Here is a 19,380-nt window from a genome sequence, read left to right on the forward strand (position 1 = left end):
CATTTTCTTTTCTCGCTCTTACCTCAATATCCTGTATAATTTTGGGATAAAGTGCTCTGTAGAAGGAGTTTGGTGGGGCTATTCCATCAAGTGGCTTGTTTTTAAATAGATATTGCCCCCTAAAAGAAAACAAAATAAGCAGCACTGATTATTCAGCTGTCTGGTCTGTTTATTTTGTGCAAAGATTTGGGAGACATTAAGAGGGGCATCTTTCCCACCCTCTGACACCCAACACTACTATCTTTAGACATGTGGCAGATTCATAGACTAGGAAGCACCTAAGTGCATATACAGAGCCCCCGCCCCCCTGTATTTTAAAGGGACATGGTGAACCTTCCCAAGTGCAAATGGGGATGGGGTGGTGGTGAGGGACCCAAACTGACAGCAACAGGAGAAGGCTGAAAAAGCCTGCTACTTCCCCACAACATGATTGTTCAAAAAACGGTAGGCAATTAGCAGTGCATTTTACTGCTGATTCTAGCAAACATCACTGGATTCTTCCTCAACTTAGCCTTGATGTGAAATCCACTTATCTCACGCCAGAATTTTGTCAAAGAAAAGGGGAGGGGGAGGGAAACAACAACAACCCAAAACCCATCAGCAAATTGCAATCACTTCCTGCTGTGCAACAACAAAAAATTAACTCTGCATCCTAAAGTTAAGGAGCCACCAAATACTGTGCGGAAACTAGTAAATCCCACCATGGGTGTACTAACCATTCTTCAGCCTGGCAATGTGCCTTGTGAAGCGGAGATGGGCACAAATGCCTTAGAGCATACTCCTGGCATCCGAGGCATGGCATTTAGCTTAGGCGAGCTCTCGGCTCTTCTGTCTGCTGCTGCACTTCAACAATACACACTGACAAGTTTTTTCCCCCTATGCTTCTTTCCCTTATGTTGAAATTCTGTTGAAAAGCATCAGTATGAAAGCTCCCTTGCGCATCTGGGAATGTGTAGGGTAAGGCTCAGGATCCAACAGTTCAAGACCCCCTGACCCCAATGAAGGTTTGACTCTTGCATGGTTATATCTAACTCAAACCAGGGTAAAAACTTAATATTTTATTCCAAAATTTAGCTTTGGATTTCCCAGATTACATTATAGACAATGGAAAAAGTTCTGTCACTATCCACCTTGACTAAGTGGCTCTGTTCTGGGGTGCAACTCAGCACCATATCTCCCATCCTCAAAACAAGTTCCCTTCATCACACTATAGTGTGACTGGGGGGTGGGGGACAAGAATGTCATCTGGCAAGTTATTCAGCAAAAACATGAGTTCTTTACTGCTGTGAAGAACCAAAACTGTAAAACAAAGGACTGACATTCCCAATGATTTATTTCCAGCATGTTTACAAGTTATGCTCAGGTATTCTAGCATTTGGGGTTTTGTTCTCTATTTTATACGAACAAAAACCCTTTGGGGTAGGCTAGCCTGACAGTCTGTGACTAGCCCAAGGTCAACCAGAAACCTTCCATGGCAGAGTGAGGATTCAGACCTGGGTCTCCCGGATCCTATAGTCGGATACTCTAACCAGTACACCATACTGGCTCTTGTATTATTATGTTAATTTGTTGGAGTTTTTTCGGTGCTTGGAAGAATCATGGAGCACAAAACATTAGGATAATATTAGGATATTTATATATTACTTTGTAACTGAAATAAATCAGTCTTCTTAGATTGGTAACCCGTAAATTAGTTGAATTAATTAATTTAATCATGATGAGGGAAAAGACAGATTTTTTAATATTAAATTACCGGGGGGGGGGGGGGTTGTGTGTGTGTGAATCAACTGAATATAACAGCCTCCACGATTCAAAATCTACCAGTATGGTCTTGTAAACCATCCTCCCCCATTGTGCATGTAGCTCAGCATCCCATTATAATTATGCTACAGTACCCACTACAGACTGACACAGATGTAGAGATGCTCCTGTTGCTACAGTGATTTGTCCCTAGTGAAAATCAAAGACAGCTCTAATACTGAACTGCTATCCAAGAACGTATCATAATTATTTCATTCCCTACTTCCCAAGACGCAAGAAGGGGTATGTATAATTTCCCCCCCATTGTATTGGGGAAAAGAAGTTTAGGAAAGACATTGCTGTTAGAATCCTGAAGGTGCGCAGAAGCAAAACATTCCCATTACGGCCCACTCACTTTGCCAGTGTGCTGTTTTGTGTGTAAACTATGAGCCACCAAAAACTGCACGAGTGGAACTCAATGGCATCAGAGCTGAAAAAGATCTCACTCCTTGGTCTAACTGGGTCCATATTGTTTAACTATGGAAAACAATACTTAGGGGCAGAAAGAACTGTGTAAGTAATTGCAAACAAAGCAAAAACTCAACAGGTCATTGGGAAAGGTTAAGGAAGTACAATGGTACAGGAACACTACTGTTCTCAAAGATGAAAGAGTATGTCCTAGTCCAGATTTTTGTTCTGAATATTTGTAATGCTCCTCGGTAGCCACAAATGCAGTCTTTCAAATGTAAGTTGGTGGCAGATATTACTCCAGTGTGTAACACAAGATGACCTCATGATGTAGCCAGTTTGCCACCCAAACTGGAAATCAACACCAATTTCAAAGCATTACATGGTTTGTAATGCTACTGGAGCACAAAGGTTGGTATTTGACAGGAAACTGACTATTCTTTACTTCAGGTCTGGAGATGCAGCAACCAGTGATGTGGCATGGTTCAAATATAAGGATTTAATCATGGCTTTGCTACTGTTGAGATCAGCCCAGGGAATCCCTCAAGCTTGTGTGTACCCTCCTCATCCTTGTTTGCAGAGAAGAGAGCAAACCATAATTTGTGGACGTGATGTAACAACAAACTGTGGGTTGCCACAGGTTTGGAAGTCTTTCATTAAGTGTGCAAGAGGGGAAGAGGGAGGGGTGGCATAGCAAGAACCCAAGGATTCCACAGATTTGTTCCCTTTATAAGTGACCCATGCTGAGTCTCATTTGCTCAACGCTGCCCTGGAACAGGTACTTTCAGTAGTCAGTACTAGAAAAAGAGCTGTCGTTTAGATAGTTTAAAAGTTTTAAAAATTTCAAACATTATGTCTTGATAATCTGCTAAACTACAGCATACTGTTAATGTCAAAACCCTTAACGGAATTTGCACTTGCATGTTTGTGATTTTATTTTTTTTAATAGCTGTTACAATTCCTTAGCTGTCACTGTTGTCTCATTTATAAAACATTCATAACCAGCTTTCTCACAGACAACATGCTAGGGAGGCCTCTTGGATGGAAAATTATGTATTAAGGAGATTACCCCAGAGAGGGAAGCATCTAATGAAATGTTAACAGAGCTTCTCTAGACTTGGGCAAGTCCTGCATAATGGAAAGACTGCTCCATCTGATTAACTAATCGGTGTTTCGGTGTGCCTATCTTCAGCGGTCTGTATTCTGAGATTGATAACTAAAGATTAAACTGATCTCCAATTGCAAAAATCTGCTGAGGAAAACAAAGTGACCAGCTGTACACATAACATGTGAAAATGCATCTACCTTTCCATTCAAAAAGGATACTAATTCTTGTTAGATTTCAGCATGAGATTCTCTTAATAATGGGAAGGGAAGATACTACACACAACCGACCACTCAAGAAATGAAAAAAGCTGCTGCATCTTACCTGGGGGAATTGGGGGTGGTGGTGCTGGAGTAGCTGTTTTTCAACCAAATGACATAAAAACTGCAGGGGAGCTAGTGCTGCTTGTCCACTAAAGACCCCCCACGCTTCAAGCAAATTGGACAAAGGGGTCCAATTCTATGGGTCCATGAAAAAGTGCCCCCACCATCCTACTTACAGGGACAAAGACCGGGAGGAAAAAATGGCCCTGGAAAATGGCCTGACCCCCACAAAGGATGGAGGGAAGGTGAAGGAGCCAGCCAGACCTGCAGCTCTTCTGGGAGCCACCTGAGACTTGTGCCAGCTGGGAGCCACCTTCCTGTGCCTGGGAAACATCTTAAAGGGGGAAAGATAGGCCTGGGATCCTTAAAATGCCAGCCCCAGATATTCCTGAATATTTCCAGAAATACATTGGACCTGGACACTAGTATTCCTGAGAATCCTGAACACTGCTCCAGTTACCTGAATATACCTATACAGTATTTTGGGGTATATATTCAGACCGAATATTTCCGAGCACACATCCCTACTCACACATTTTTAGGTAATATAACTTGCCACACTGAAGGCCATGCTATTAATAGAAACAAGGTATCACTAGCACTTATTTACTTTACGGATCAAGGGGAAAGTTGCATATCAGACGTCCTTACCATCCTCTCCGCTCTGCCAAACCCCTCCAAAGTGAGTCTGTCCGGACCATTCTCTCAATCAGCTTCTTCCACAACATGCCATCTGACGTCACCCGATACCACTCCTTACATACCAGCTCAACAGCACACAATGACTTGGCGTCCAGGTATGATAAGATATTTTCAGCAATGTGATCCAGGCCTCGGGCTGAAAGAAAAAGTAAAAGCAGCCCGCCATTACAGGGGGAGTGCACCAGGAGCACATGTCCGTTAAAGATACATTTTCATCCCCATTGTTGCTTGTTCTTGATAGTGCAGTGCAGAGCTGGGGTGACTGAGCAGAAATTGGTCTCTTGTGAAGTTCAGATACAGCAGCTTCTTTTGGATAAGAAACAGCAGAGCATTAAAGATGATAAAAGATCCAGCAATTTGGTCTGATCTATTTCTGCGGATTTTAGCACTAGGAGGATGTTCTGTGGAGGGCTTTTCTTACTCGGTGATACAGCCCCCCAAATCTTGCTATATTAAGCCCATTTCTCATTCTGCTGCTACAGCTGTTCTTGTACTCCAAAAGCTACTTTTGCTAAAACAGGAGCTTTTTGATGCAATGAAGAATAGAAAACATATATATTCCTAATGTGCAGCCTGAAGGAAAGTGGTACCTAAAAACAGTATTTGGGTGTGTGTGTATATGCACAGATGTGCGGCGAGGCTGCCTGCACATAAAGAGAGAAAGAGAGAATGAGCAAAAAAAGCAGTTTTACTGGTGTTATTTATTTTGCCAGGTAGAAGAAAGCATGCAACAAATACTGCAAGTTGCAATAATTTGCCAGTCTAGCAATTAGAAGAGACTGAGAGAGTGTCTCACAAATGTTTGGAAGGAAGGTGACAATCATCTAAAATATAAGGGCACTGCAGCAATAAGCTGGTTAATACCCCATAAGCAGATATGTGATATGAATGTGTTGACTGGATTCACCATGGGTTGCTCAAACTGGATGGGTTCCTTCATTAAACTCACTACCTTCCACTCAAGCCTAATCAGGCAGTAGCCTCAGAATAGCAGGCCTATAAAATAAGATGGTTCCACTAATAAAGCTTCACTTGACTGCTGTTGTAATGCATCAGAGACAGAGGTAGTTGAGAAGGCATTTCTCTTTTGACAGCTGCATTTTGACAGACATGTAAACAGGCAGATGCTGTGTCAAACAGGGAAGCAGGAAGCTTTACCTAGGTTACAAAATACATGCATTTAAAAAAAATGCACCAGAAGATTGCAGAGAATCTTGGAAGGACACATGGAGTGTTTGTATTAATGTAGCTCCTATGTTGGCATAGTAGGGAGGCATTTCTGCAGCCACGCATGTAACCCTACCCTGAACCTAACTATAGGGGAAGGAAGGGGCTTTAAGTACAGGAGATTCAGACATAAATTGTCCAAATTAGAGGTGGAAATTGCCTTTCTGTAATCTCAGTGAGAGCAAGCAGAGTCAGGAGGGAGACTCAATACCCCAGTTATAGGCCTTATAGAGAGGCCTGATTCTCACTTATAACAAGGTGAGAAGAGAGCATACAGGTGGAGATCATTTTGATACATGGGAAGCACTGGATTCCTGAGGCTTGAATTTGAGCAGAACTGCACTCACATAAGCTCTGTTACATTATAATATACATGATTCACAGATGATTCTCAGTAATCTGGAATGCAAACTGGGCACAGGAAGCAAGCAATATGCCTTTGCAGGATTCAGAGAAGGGGGCAGATCTGAAGTGTGATGTAGTACTTAGTGTCAAACTGTGACTTGGGAGACCCAGGATGAACTCCCCACTGAGCCATGAAACTCACCAAGCAACCTTGGGCTAGTTGTTCACCTTGTGGGCTTGTTCTGAGGCTAAAATGAAGGAGAGGAATATAATGTGCATCCCACCTTGAGCTCCTTAGGAGGAAGACTGGGGTGCAAATATAGTAAACAGATTAGTTTTCAAACTAAGGAGAAGCTGATGCAAAGAAAAGGGAGATCATCAGTGGGAACAGTGGGCAATTCAGAGGTTGTTGTGGTATCTAGTAAACATGAGCTGATTCCACATGCAGGAAAATGAGTGGGTGGATCATATTTTGGAATTAATCCCTATGATAAAAGCTCCCTTCAAATAGAATTCCAGTGAGACAGGGGAAAAAGTTTCTACTCCTTCTCCTTGCTTGTTGTGCTGATTTGGTTTTCTATTTGTAGGGAGGGTTTTATGCAAAGAAACGTTAAAAACTGGATTCCACAACTTGTATTCTGAAGTGGCACATTCTATAACATGAGAGCTCTTCTACCTCACTCACACCTCATTCTCTTGCATGCGTGAACTTGGCCTTGGGTATTCTGAGTGGGCAGATGATTGTCAAATCTCTTTGCAAGACTACTTTAGCTGTTCGATCAAATCCACCCTTGCCCATTTTCACTTGGGAAAGGGGCAAGCATTCCCGATTAGCATTACAGGCAACTTTTCTTGGTTCCAAGTAAAAAGCCACTGAACATCTGCAGAGATCAAATGCTCTTTTTCTTGCTCCTGTTACAGCCACCCACAAGACTAAGCATCATATGTCGGGGCAGAGGAGGAGTATAGGAAGCGGTAAATGCATTTTGGGCTGACTGAGGTCATATGCCTACACTTAAGCAGACAGATGCACAATGAAGCCTATCAGATGATTCTTATCAAAGTTAATGCAGGACATCATGTATTCAGCCTCTGCTGCTGACGGTAGACAAGCAAAGAGCCCCATAATGAGCTTCTCATATATGAAAGTGGTGTAACTGCATGGCTGTTCATTTCTTTCATGGTCTTTGGAAAAATTCATTATGCATTACTTTTTAAAAAATAAAATGTGACTTTATCTCACAGCTTTGACTTTACAGAACGTGGGTACAGTGGTTCTTGAAATACAAGACAGTGGGGAGAAGCGGGTAAGCAAGGAGCTGAAAGAAGAAAGATGAGATAAGAAAAAAGTGGAGGTAAACATAGGATGTCTCTCTGAAAGGAAGGGCTCAAGAGGTTTTTAAAAAAATAAAGAGAAAAATCAGTAGGGAAGAAGACGAAAACCCAACAAACTATATCTGTACCAATCAATTTGAAGGCATGGCATAGTTATATAATACAGCAACAATTATCTTGCACTGTGCATCACAATTGTGGCAAGGAAAAGTCATCTCTGTATGCCACAGAACACTTCTGCTTTAGTTTCCTCACCTGTAACTTCTAAATATTGAAGAAATATGTATAGGAATGGGGACTTTATGATCCCATTCTAAACGCTACTCAACTCTACGATCCAAAAGACCCAGTTCTTTAACTGAAATGGGCATGCGTGTCAACTGAAAAGCAACTGATTCAAATCACAAGGCCACTAAAGAAAAACTCATAGAACATAAATTTTGTGGAGTCACAGTATTCCCAAACGATGAATCCTTTAACAACCTCCAAAGAGCAGTTGTCCAACAGATACAAAGGAGAAAGTACTATAAGTCAGGCTGATGAGAAGAAAGCAACCAACTGCAACAAAGTTGCAAACTACTGTTTAAGAAACTGGAATAAAAAAAGAAAATGGGATTAGTTTTTTTGTGAAATAGATCATGAACAGCTTGGGTAGAAAAAAATTAAATCCCATTTAAAACTGGAAGTTACTGAACTCTAGTCAGTAACAGATTATACAGAAGGAGTTCCTCACAGTCTCTTGCAAACAGGCTATTAAATACTATCATCCAACATTAAATACTCTCCTCCCCCCCAGCCTCGCTGATCTCCCCATCTAGCCCCTGCTTTGGCACTCCTCTCACCCCCACTATCAACTCTGGGCTCACCCGCCGGGCTGCAGCTAGGCTGGAAAGTGAGCGGTGGGGATGGGGGGATGGGATCCCACCTGTGAGTTTTGCAGACTCCCCCCTTCGACTCTGGGCGAGCCAGTGAGTGAGCGGGGCTGGGGGGGAGGAGGCCTGGAGAAGCGATGGGGGAGATGGGATTCCCCCCTGCGAGTTTTGCAGACCACCACTTAAGCAACTCTGGGCTGATCTCCCAACCTACCCCCTCAGGTGGGCCCAGAGCAGCTGCTGGTGTCCTCCTCTGGAGCACCCGGGCCTGCTGCAGCTTCCTCCCACCACCCATTGCCACCGCCACCAATGCCGGCCTCAGCGAGGCTCCCAGCCTTTGCTGCCAAGGCTGTTACGGCTTCCTTACCCTTCCCCCTTCCTCCTCCATGTGCCCAGGCCTAGAGCACATGCGCAGACAATGCACTTTTTGAAATAATCTGGGAAATTTATCCCCTGCCCTCGGTTTTTCTTTTTTTACTTTTCAGAGTTTTCTGCAGACCCAGGGGATCCCGAAGTCTGCAGAAAAACTGTTGGGGGGGGGGAATGCATGACCCCTATCTGCAGATTTAAGTATCTGCAGGCAGAGGTCACATGTGAGAATTAGATATATACACAGAACCAATTATATACAGAAATAAAAACAGACAAGATCGTGTCTAAGCACAAATAACTGTCCCTGATTTAACAATTCTGGTACTCCTGTGAAAGTGGACAATCAATTATCATCCATCAATCACAAAAAACACCCCACAGACTTTTGCAATATAGCTGAATCTAACTGCCAATGTAATTAAAAAACCTGGGGGGAAAAGCCAGAATGAGTATTCCTCCTTCCGCTGTCCCACTGAAATACCTGGCAGTGCTGTGATGAAGTCCCTCTGGAGCATAGGTTTGAGGTATGAGTTGATATGTCCGTGCTGATAGTGACACATCTGCGAGATGAGATGTTCCACGAATTCCACTTGGTCAGACTCTGACCATTGTTCAAAATACTTGATACACAGCTCCTTCTCCTTTTCATAGCTTGCAGATAGCTTCCTTTGCTTGGGCACAATCATGCTTGAAGTGCCATTGGCAAGTTTTGTCTATTGAAAGAAAGAAAAAAATGATTTTTTGAGTAGAGAATTTGACATCCTTGGAAGATAACATAAGATGCACTTTGAAAACGCTCATCCAGGTGATGGAGAAAGCAAATATATCTGGGTCTTAACTAGCAATATTCAGACTAAACCGCTACCAGGTTCCTGCATCCCCGTCACCAAACACCTCAGCATACAGCTGCCTTTCTAACACTTTGCTTCTAACTGTTTGCTCTGGGGCCACAATGGGCTGCTACTAAAATTAATGCACAATACACCACATATAAGAATGAACAAACTTCTTGGTGCTGATCAGCATAACTCAGAACACAAACACTATAATGTAAGGTCCACTTGCATGGTAAATATTATTCCAGCATTAAGTCCAGTGGCACCTTAAAGATTAACAACACTTATTTCAATTTTTCTGTTATTCATAATCTGCCTTTCATATTGGGACTCATGGATTACACACAGTGAGTCAATACAATATGAGCTTTTGTGGGTCACAGATCACTTCTTCAGAGATACGTGAAGGGAAAACCATGTTGGGAATTCTTACGGAGAAGATGACTGGAACTGGAGCAAGCTGAGGCATAAAGTGAATTGGTGTGAATTCCCCTGAAATTTAAAATTTCATGGTGGAATTCTTACCAAGCCTCTCTGGCTTGGTTCCCCCCTCCCTGATAATCTTCTCCATAATAAGAATTCCCTGCTTGATTTTTCTTTTCACATATGTGAAAAAGGGAGCTGAATCTCACAAAAGTTCATATTCAAAGTTCTAGGGGAACTTGAACAGTATAGTGTCCAGATCACGTGACGTGATGGTATCGCTTTACTCTGCTCTGATTAAACCTCACCTAGAGTACTGTGTTCAGTTTTGGGCACCACAATTTAAGAAAGATATAGATAAGCTGGAACGTGTCCAGAGGAGGGCAACAAAGATGGTGAGGGATCTGGAGACCAAGTCCTATGAGGAAAGGTTGAAGAAGCTGGGTATGTTTAGCCTGAAAAGGAGAAGACCGAGAAGGGATATGATAACCATCGTCAAGTACTTGAAGGGCTGTCATATAGAGGATGGTGCCGAGTTGTTTTCTGTTTCCCCAGAAGGTTGGACCAGAACCAATGGGTTAAAATTAAATCAGAAGAGTTTCCATCTAGATATTAGGAAGAATTTTCTAACAGTTAGAGTGGTTCCTCAGTGGAACAGGCTTCCTCGGGAGGTGGTAAGTGCTCCTTCCCTGGAGGTTTTTAAGCAGCGGTTAGATGGCCATCTGTCAGCAATGCTGATTCTATTGACTTAGGCAGTTCATGAGAGGGAGGACATCTTGGCCATCTTCTGGGCACTGGGTGTGTGTGTGGGAGGTAGTTGTGAATTTCCTGCATTGTGCAGGGGGTTGGACTAGATGACCCTGGTGGTCCCTTCCAACTCTATGATTCTAGGATACTGCTGTTAGAGAGCAGGAAAGAGATCTTCTCCTGAAGCCTCCCAATTGCATGAAGAATTAAGCACAGTGGGGACCTTTTGAGAAGTCCTCTTCCAAGATGCAGGCTAGGGTAGGGCAAGCCTTGATAAAAACAATGCCCTCCTCTGATCTACTGTCAAGAAGAAAGACTTGTCCAAAAGTTTTTGCAGCAACTTAACTTGATTTAGCTGCATGCATTCACTGATAGGAAGACATATTGCATTCCCAACAAAGTGAATTAGCTTCTGAAGTCTCCATGTGCACAACTGAAAGCCATTTACAGTGGAGAACTTTTCCTTCAAAAAAATAGTACACTGAAATATAGTTAGAGAGTGTTAACCTGTATAGCTATATGTCCTGGGGTGTCAAAAACATTAAGGATATTGGAAAAACCAAATACTTCCTTACAATGACACAGGAAAGTGATTCAGCATTCTGATAAACACTTAATAATAGCCGAAAAATAAGCGACTTGCTAAAATATTGTAATGTGTGATGCTACAAAACAAAGGAAACTAATGTCCCAATCCCGTAAACCAGTGCAATGAGGCAACAACTCACAGAATCATGCGCTTCAATGTGCAATTGCGGGGATCAGTTCCACACTGATGCAGCTGCAGCATTTGGACTACTGTACAGACAATGGGTGATTTTGAGTACACAGAAAATCACAGATTGATCTTTATGAATGAGCACCTGTACCCTAGGTAACTGGGAGCTTCAAAAGCTGTATCTTTACTGGGGAGGCTCTACTTGCTTTTCTTTATTATTCAGTTATGAGGGCTTGACATTTCCTATTTTAAAAATGGAAACAGATTTTGTGCATGCCTTCACATACTGCCCGGATTCAGATCCTGACACAATCAGATGCTACACTTTACAAAACATACCCACGTTGATAAGTAGTCTTTCAGCATTTGAGAGACATCATAAACAAAACTGGGTTCTCTATATGTTGAAGCCTCAACAGTCTTTATGGAAATGATAAAACGTAATTCCTTAGCCTAGCAATGCTTGGTTTCTCCATGCACTAATGTTGCTGGTGATGGTCTGGCATTAAACCATGAAGGTTGGACTCTATTGAACACTGGCCTGGAGGGATTCAGTGGCTGTGTTCACAGCAGTTCAGTTGTTTGCAGAACACAAAAACCAATGAAACGCTGGATTAAGATTTAGATAGTTGATAAATGGTGTATTTTATAAGCCTGACCTCATTTCATTTCCCATTTCATTTGCTGCACAGCCAATCTTACAGCAGGCTGTCTTCATCCAGCATGTTTTTAAAACCACCAGCGTCTGCCTTTTTACTTACTCTTTTCTCAAAACCATATGCCTTTAAAGTGTGAACATAAGCAAGAGAAATCAGTAACTTGCAGCAGGGACAATGTTCCTATCAAGTAAACAAGGATCTCTAGATCTCCTACCCTTAATGTCTTCTTTCAAGAGCAAGGGCCAGTTTTTTTTAATTTCTTATTTGCTTCACACATAGTTCGATGTAGTAATGGAACACCAAGATTTCAAAACTGAAAACAAGCATATATAATCCCTGGTATTATCAGGTGGCCCTGGCTCACCTCTTTTTCCATCTCTGAATAAGTAACCATATAAATAATAGTGTTTGTCAATTCTAATGTGCGATTCCACAGAGCAAGACAATACTTGGTAAACAACCCTACCAGTCATCAAGGATTTCACACTGGAAAACTTTGCAATCTCTTATATGTGCAGATAGGGATTCTCTCAAGATAACAAATTTAAATCTTGTTAGCAAAATCCCACCCTCTATTGTTTCAGCACTTATTTTGTTCTTCCTTCGATGTACACTTTCCTTGCATGACCTCAAATGAGACCCAATTGAATTGAGCATGCTCTACTGCTTGGTACTGAGATTGAGGAAATGAATGAAGATCGTAACAATACATGAAGAAGAGAGGGAGTGAAGCACAATTAGAAGAGATGTCTGGAACTGGAAATGCCCCATTTGGTTACATGATGCACTTTTCATAGCTTTGGGCCAGTCATTTCAACCCTCCCTGCTTTTGTTTATGGAAGGTGCTGAGTAGGTTCTAGGCAGTATAACGCTTTATGACTGCCCCCCCCCCCAATCCTAACCCTCACTGCCTGTCTTTTAATCTCTAGAAGAAACCATAAAGCAGTCTTCCCACTCCACTGCCACCTCTAAAGCATTAAAATATTTTAAAATCTCTGTAGAATTTTGGTGCAACTATCAGACTAAAAGACAAAAATCATTTGGTTTTCTCCTGCACAGGCAGGAAGGAGGAAGCTTATAACAGTGACAGAATTGACTGAATCTCTGAAAAACAACCAATGACCCAACTGCTTGTTTCTACAGGTTAAACTAGACATGATGTTTAATCTCTTGGGACCCTAGATCAAAGCATCTCCTAGGAGGGGTGGGTGTGTGTGTGTGTGTGTGTGGAGGGGGTGAACTGGGTTGGAGATATTATCGCCCCCTCCAATAACCATTTTCCAAATCATCACTCTCCCAACAGCTATTTGTCCAAAGGTGTGAATCACATACATGCATTTGTATGTTTTCCATTGGAAGGCAAACAGTAGCTTTGGGTGTACATATATGAGTGGGTGTCAGTTCTTGTTTTAGCTGGTCTCCACATCTTCAGGGGAAAAAGTACTGGTAACAGAAATCAGCTTGGATCCAGCCTAATTTTCCAAGGGCACAAGGAGTTGGGGATTTTCACTAATTTCTCACCATGCTATTACTGGTGGATCCTCTATTCCCCAAGAGCAACATTTTGATGGGTGTTTGGGGCTGCTGCGCGATGGGGAAAATGGCAAAATTTGCCCCCACCACTTGTGCCTTGGAAATCTAGGCAGAATTCAACCCACTAACTGCTGCAATACTGAGTATACATCAACATCTGCTGAGTCCTGTGCCCTTCAGAGCAACTTTTAAAAGTCCTGGCTGTCAGGCCTAAACTATATGATAGTGGCAGGAGGATGGTGACTCACTTACATTTAAACCTTGAGGATAAGGGAAGAGATATAAAGTGACAAAGAAGCATGGCTGCAGGGGTATAAACCCTTCCTATTTTCTCCTCCACAGTCCCCCCCGCCACCGGAACTGTCAGGAACATTATTTGTTTATTTATATGATGCCTCTCCACTGTAAGCCCGAGACAAATCACAACAATATAATCCGTTCCAACAAATCATGCAATAAGGAGCATCTTGTGCTAAGCAGTAACTGGAAGAGATTCCTCAGTCCTCACTGGTCAATACTGCATAGTAGCAGGGCAAACAGGGGACAGATGGCATGATGTTAAGCAGCAACGCCCAACGCTACCCCAAGTTCTTTTCACTCCTGATTCTTAAGGCCTTTTGGGAAAAGGGTATTTGGTGGGATGGACTGCAGGGGGTAGCAGTAGCAGGCAGGATGTGCATTTTGGGACCCCCTATTTCCACTCCCACGCAGACATTTAAAGCATTTTTCACATAAATGAGGCAAACCCATGTTTAAAGACTCCTGCTGTCAAGTGCAGTTAGACACAAGATGTACAAGTGCACAGTTATTAAAAACTGTTAGCTTGAAAGTTTGGAACCCTGTCGAAATGATGATGGATCAATCTGCTTCAGTACCCGTCATCAAAAAGGTATCTCACAATAGCAATATTTCTAGAAGAACCTCAACTTGTTTACCTTTTCCTGCTTCCATTTCTAAGGTGAGATAGGACTGGCTGAGACTATGAGCCTCATTTCTTGCCCTATATTTTTGTTGGGGTTTTTTTGTTCATTTTATTAGAATTCAACCTACAATGCAGCTCTCTGTGCTGCCGAGGTCTCTCAGTGGGGCCTTCTGAAGATAAATCGAACAGTACAGAACACAAGGGCACTCTATTGATCTCAAGAAGGACACAAGATGTTTCTGCTGAGCTGTCTATTGAAAGATCCTTTAGGTATAGTATTTAACATGGAAACCATATTATAGGCACAATAAAGTAGAGAATAAGGTAAAAAGGATTAATCTAAAGTTAGCCAGTACTTGAGAACAGCACATGTTTCATGTCACAAAATTCCATCCCTATGCTTATAGTACTACCAAGAGATAACTAGCTTGATTCCAAATTTCCAATTGTTAAGTCCCATATCATAACCCATGGCAAACTGGCCAAGGTCAACAGAAACATGTGGCTTGACCTAGGGAAGGGGTTATGGCTTAATTCTGTTTGCACATTCTTTGTATACAGACAATCCTAGATTCAAATTCTGGCATCACCTGTTCAAAGGAGCTCTGGTAACAGGATGGCAGAGCATAGTCTTTCCCAATAGGACACTATAGGGTTGCTGCAGGTCTCAGCAGACAGTTCTTAAGTAGATAGACCAAAGGTCTGATAAAATATCAAGCAGCTTCCTATGTTAGTTTGATACTTTGTTTCTTTCACTGAAGTTGCCACTGGTATTACAAGTCATTTTTAAAATCCAGTCATTTGAAATGCAGTAAGGGCACTGCAACATATATTTTAACGCTTTACTGGGTGTGCACAAGCCCATCCACATGCCTAACAGGCTTGCTTGATAGTGGCCATTAGCTGAATATCAGCCGTTGATAGGAAGGGTTAAGGCCAAATGCTTCCCTGTTATATTTACAGGAAGTGTAGGAGGCATAATGGGAATAGCTGTAATGCAAATTATTTGCAGGCAACATGTTTAAATGAACTCACACTATATACCAAGAGATAAATTGCCCAACACATAATGTGAACAAGAGGTAAACTATCCTCAGTGGGTAAGCAAAACATTAACAGGAGGAAACTATAGCTGGAGCCTATAGTAACAATGGAATGGGCAAATGTATTGGGACAGGAAGTTTAATCCCAGAATAAACCACACAAAAACACACACAATTTTGCAAGAATCTATGCTGTGACCCAATGCTGCATACTTTCAATTAAATTAAGGGAAGTGGGAGCTTTCTGGAGCAAAGAAGTTCTGTGCCATACTTCTCTACTGGACTACCAAATTGACAGCAAAAATTAAAAAATGAGTTTTTACCATATTTCGTACACATTTGCCAGAGCTTATGCAGAGCACCTTGTCATTAAACTGATCATGAGAATTTGTACTGTAGCTGCAAACAGTTGAGTTCCCAAGAACAATCTGTCCCCACAATATATTGCTGGGTCCAGTTCCCCTGTAATATTTTCGCTTAACCGGGAAGTATTATACTTTTGGCTACTGGTGGAGGCTACTCCGAGGCAAGCACAATTTACATTAATAGATAATGCACAGCATATTTAACTAGATGCATCTGAGTATTCTGAGAAAATACAGCTTATGCCTCCCCAGTATTTACTCTGGTCCCATAAAGCAGTGCCACACGATTTTATACATCAGGGGTTAAGAAAGCATTATTAACTTTATAATGCAGACATTAACCATCAAGGAACATTTTGCTAGTTATCTCTTGACAGAGGAACCAAGGATTGTCATGTGCTAGCATGTGTCTTCCAAAGAAGCAGCACACTCTCCAGATTTGCACGGGGGAGGGAAGCGTGGACTGCCCTCCCCGTTCTGCGCTACTTGATGCACTTACCTTTGTCTCCATACTTTCCAACACGCTCTGTAACCAGAGCACTTCAAGTGTAAGGTAAGGTCAAGGTCACCCTTGCAGACACTTACTGTGGTCTTTTACACACTGCCCACAACTACAAGGCTGTGTACATAAGGGAGAGCAGCAGAAGGACTGGGGACCTATGTGTTCAGACAATGCCACCATAATGGTCTCACACAATACAGCAATCTGTACATAATTCCAAGACCCCCAGAAGGAATCAAGCTACATCCAATGCTAGCCTTGAGTTCAAATTAAGGCTTTGGTGCTCTAAATAAAAAATACAAATAAAAAAACCAGGATAGAAAATTGTCTCAAACCCTCCTGCATTTCTTATCTAGAGCAGCTTCTGGTCCTTGCTGGTAAACATGATGATCTGGAGAGAGCCACCTTAACAGGGTTTTTTGGATGGGCCCATGTGAAGGGAGTGGGGGGGGGAGGGAAGAGAGGACATAATGTTTAATTATAAGAAATGATTGAAATAGGCAGAGACATACCCCGGGTGCCTCTGCACTGCAGCAAGCTCTAAACTTGTTATCGTTAATGGTTTAAATTTCACTGTGCTAATCATTTCAGGACACAAGCCTTTCTTGATAATCTAATGAATTATTCCAACATCCTTCAGCAAAAAAAATCCTCCATGACAGCACTAATTACAAGACGTTTTCCCAGTGCTTATGTAAAATATGACAGAGCAGCAGCTTAGGGAATTGCAAAAAAACTGCTTCTAATTTCCACTGAGAAACTGACAAACACCTCTCTTGCATCTCTCCCAGCTCTCAAGTAAGATTTAACTTTCTCATTTAGTTAATTACCGAGTGAGGATCATCATTTTCCCGGATCGGAGCGGCACAGAGCCTTTATCGTGTTAACTTGTGAACTTGATCGATGGCTGCTGCTAAAACTTAATAACTTCACCCCCTGGCAAATTGTAAGATAAATATAATAGGAGAAACTCTGACAGTAAAAACCTGCCAGAAATGAGTGCTGTGTTTATGTTTCTTTGCAGGAAGCAAAAAAACCCAACAAAACAGAAACAAAAAAATGAACAAAAAACCTTCAACCAACAGCTTATTACTGGGTGTATGTTACTTATATTTAAAAGACTCCAGGCAGTTAACTTTCTGTGTACTGTTCAAACTTTGCTGAGAAGATAAAAAGCATTAGGGATCCTACCAAAGTAAACGCAGGAAGGGAAAAAGGGAGAGGGAAGGGTAATGCAGTTCTAGGGAGGGGGGCCGTGGAAGACAGAATACCTTGGATACTGAAGCTCTTATGGCCTTGAGCAAGCCAATTCTGTTCCCCCTTCCCCCAGATTTTTTTTCTCAACCTTTTGAGGGCAATGAGCATGCTCAGTCCTTTCTTGTTGAATTTTTCCCTTTTTAAAAATTATAAGCTAATATTTTCTGCATGATAGTGAGTTCCCCATATATGCACAAATCTTGTCTGTAGTTGGAACCGGTTTGCTGTCTTTATGACAGGCACTTGACTATGAAGAGGGAACAATCTGGGAGCCCACAATTAAATGGGGGAGGGGGAGGAATGGGGAAATAAATTATTTGGAAAATCCTTTCCCCACATATTTCCAATCCTGGATTCTATAACCTCAGGGGCTTGGTTTTGCTGCTTAAGTGTTTGGCACAAGCCAACAAAACTTGGTCATTAGATATAGTAGAAATGGGCTGGATCCAAATTTCTGTGAACGTAAGTAGCTCATGCAAGTTGATCTCCCTCTTCTTTCCCCAGCAGCCTGCTGTATACCCAAACATTCCACTGCTGAGAGTCCGGGGATCCTTGGGAACAAAACGTATCACAGGCAAAGAGGACTGCATTAAGGAATTTGGGCAAAATTGCCCCTTCATCTTCCAATAGCAAAGCAAGTTCAAAGCTTTGCTCTGCAAGTACAAGAGTAGGCAAGTGTGTATGTGCCATTTTGGCAATGTTGCTCAATTCTGAGGCTTTGATCTCCTGGCACAAAAGCAAGGGGGTAATTTTGCCTGACTTATCACTGCAACTGCTCATGCCATGGTGGTTTTTGTTTACGAAGGACCCCTGATCCTCTGCAGAGGATTTCTGAGTCATGCAGGTGGCTGCTGGAACAGTGGAAGGCAGAGAAAGTCCACTTGCACAAACTTCTTTATCTCACTCACATTTGGTTTGGGCTGGATCCCACAGAGCATTTCCACTGACTGAAGGATTTCCATTGATGGAGCACTACTTCCTCATCTCACCCCACACACTGCAGCCCAAAATGATCTCCAAAATTCTCCTCCAGGAGGTTCTCTGTCCCTTAGGGAGTAATATTTTGGACTGCAGAAGAATGGAATGGTGAGAAAGTCATACAGCACAGATGGAAATCTTTCAGTCAGCAGAAATGCTCAATGGTATCCAACTCAATGGTGTATAGATTCATGAAGCATTTAAGTCCATCAGTGACTACTAGCCATGGTGAGCAGAGAAAATCCCTGGGAGTGTAGATTGTGGTCCTCAAGTACACAAACAATAGAAAATGGCTTTTAAAGAGAGAAGCTAAGAGAGATTGCTGGGAACTGGCTATTTTATGTAAAAAACATTCCTTAGTCTCTCTCTTGTAATATCATCAGAAACTGGAATGTCAACAGATTCGTAGCCAAGTCTTCTTTTTGTGCTGGGTACCAAAAGTGAATTTTATAGAGCCAGTGTGGTGTAGTCAGTGGTTGGAGTCCTGGGCTGAGAGTGAAAGACCTGGGCTGAAACCCCTGCTTATCATGAAACCTACTGGGTGACCCTCGAACCAATTATTCTCTCTCATCCTGACCTACCTCATAGGGTTGCTGTGAGGAAGAACCCCATACACTACCCTGAGCTCCTTGGAGGAAGGTGAGATAAAAATGCACTAAATAAATATATGCTGAGACACAAGGGACACTGACTTCTTCCCATTTTAATGATTTAACCCATGTCATTAGGGATGATTTTTATAAACTTTTTAAAACTATTGCAACCTCTGTGTTTTAGGTATATAAAAGGAAGCTTGAAAAGATTTACTTCTGATGGGGAGGCTCACTGTGACAATGTTTGCCATCCACTAGCGCTCTAGTTGAGATACAATAGCAGGTGGTAAAGGAGTCAGCTCTATGAGGTTCAGG

General features: G+C 42.2%; 1 protein-coding gene across 5 annotated transcripts in view; it reads right to left on the reverse strand.

Annotated features, from left to right (window-relative positions):
- BTRC (beta-transducin repeat containing E3 ubiquitin protein ligase) overlaps window positions 1-19,380 on the reverse strand; it is a 140,275-nt gene that overhangs the window by 22,417 nt on the left and 98,478 nt on the right. For all 5 annotated transcript variants that reach the window (XM_056849715.1, XM_056849713.1, XM_056849714.1 and 2 more), the window contains 3 exons: window positions 8,971-9,202; window positions 4,288-4,474; window positions 23-119 (listed from right to left, as the gene is read on the reverse strand). In XM_056849715.1, the coding sequence (XP_056705693.1) occupies window positions 23-119; window positions 4,288-4,474; window positions 8,971-9,202 (516 nt within the window). The remainder of the gene's footprint in view (window positions 1-22; window positions 120-4,287; window positions 4,475-8,970; window positions 9,203-19,380) is intronic.

This window comes from Euleptes europaea, chromosome 5 (genome assembly GCF_029931775.1).
Source record: "Euleptes europaea isolate rEulEur1 chromosome 5, rEulEur1.hap1, whole genome shotgun sequence".
In the NCBI taxonomy this organism is placed as follows: Eukaryota; Metazoa; Chordata; class Lepidosauria; order Squamata; family Sphaerodactylidae; genus Euleptes; species Euleptes europaea.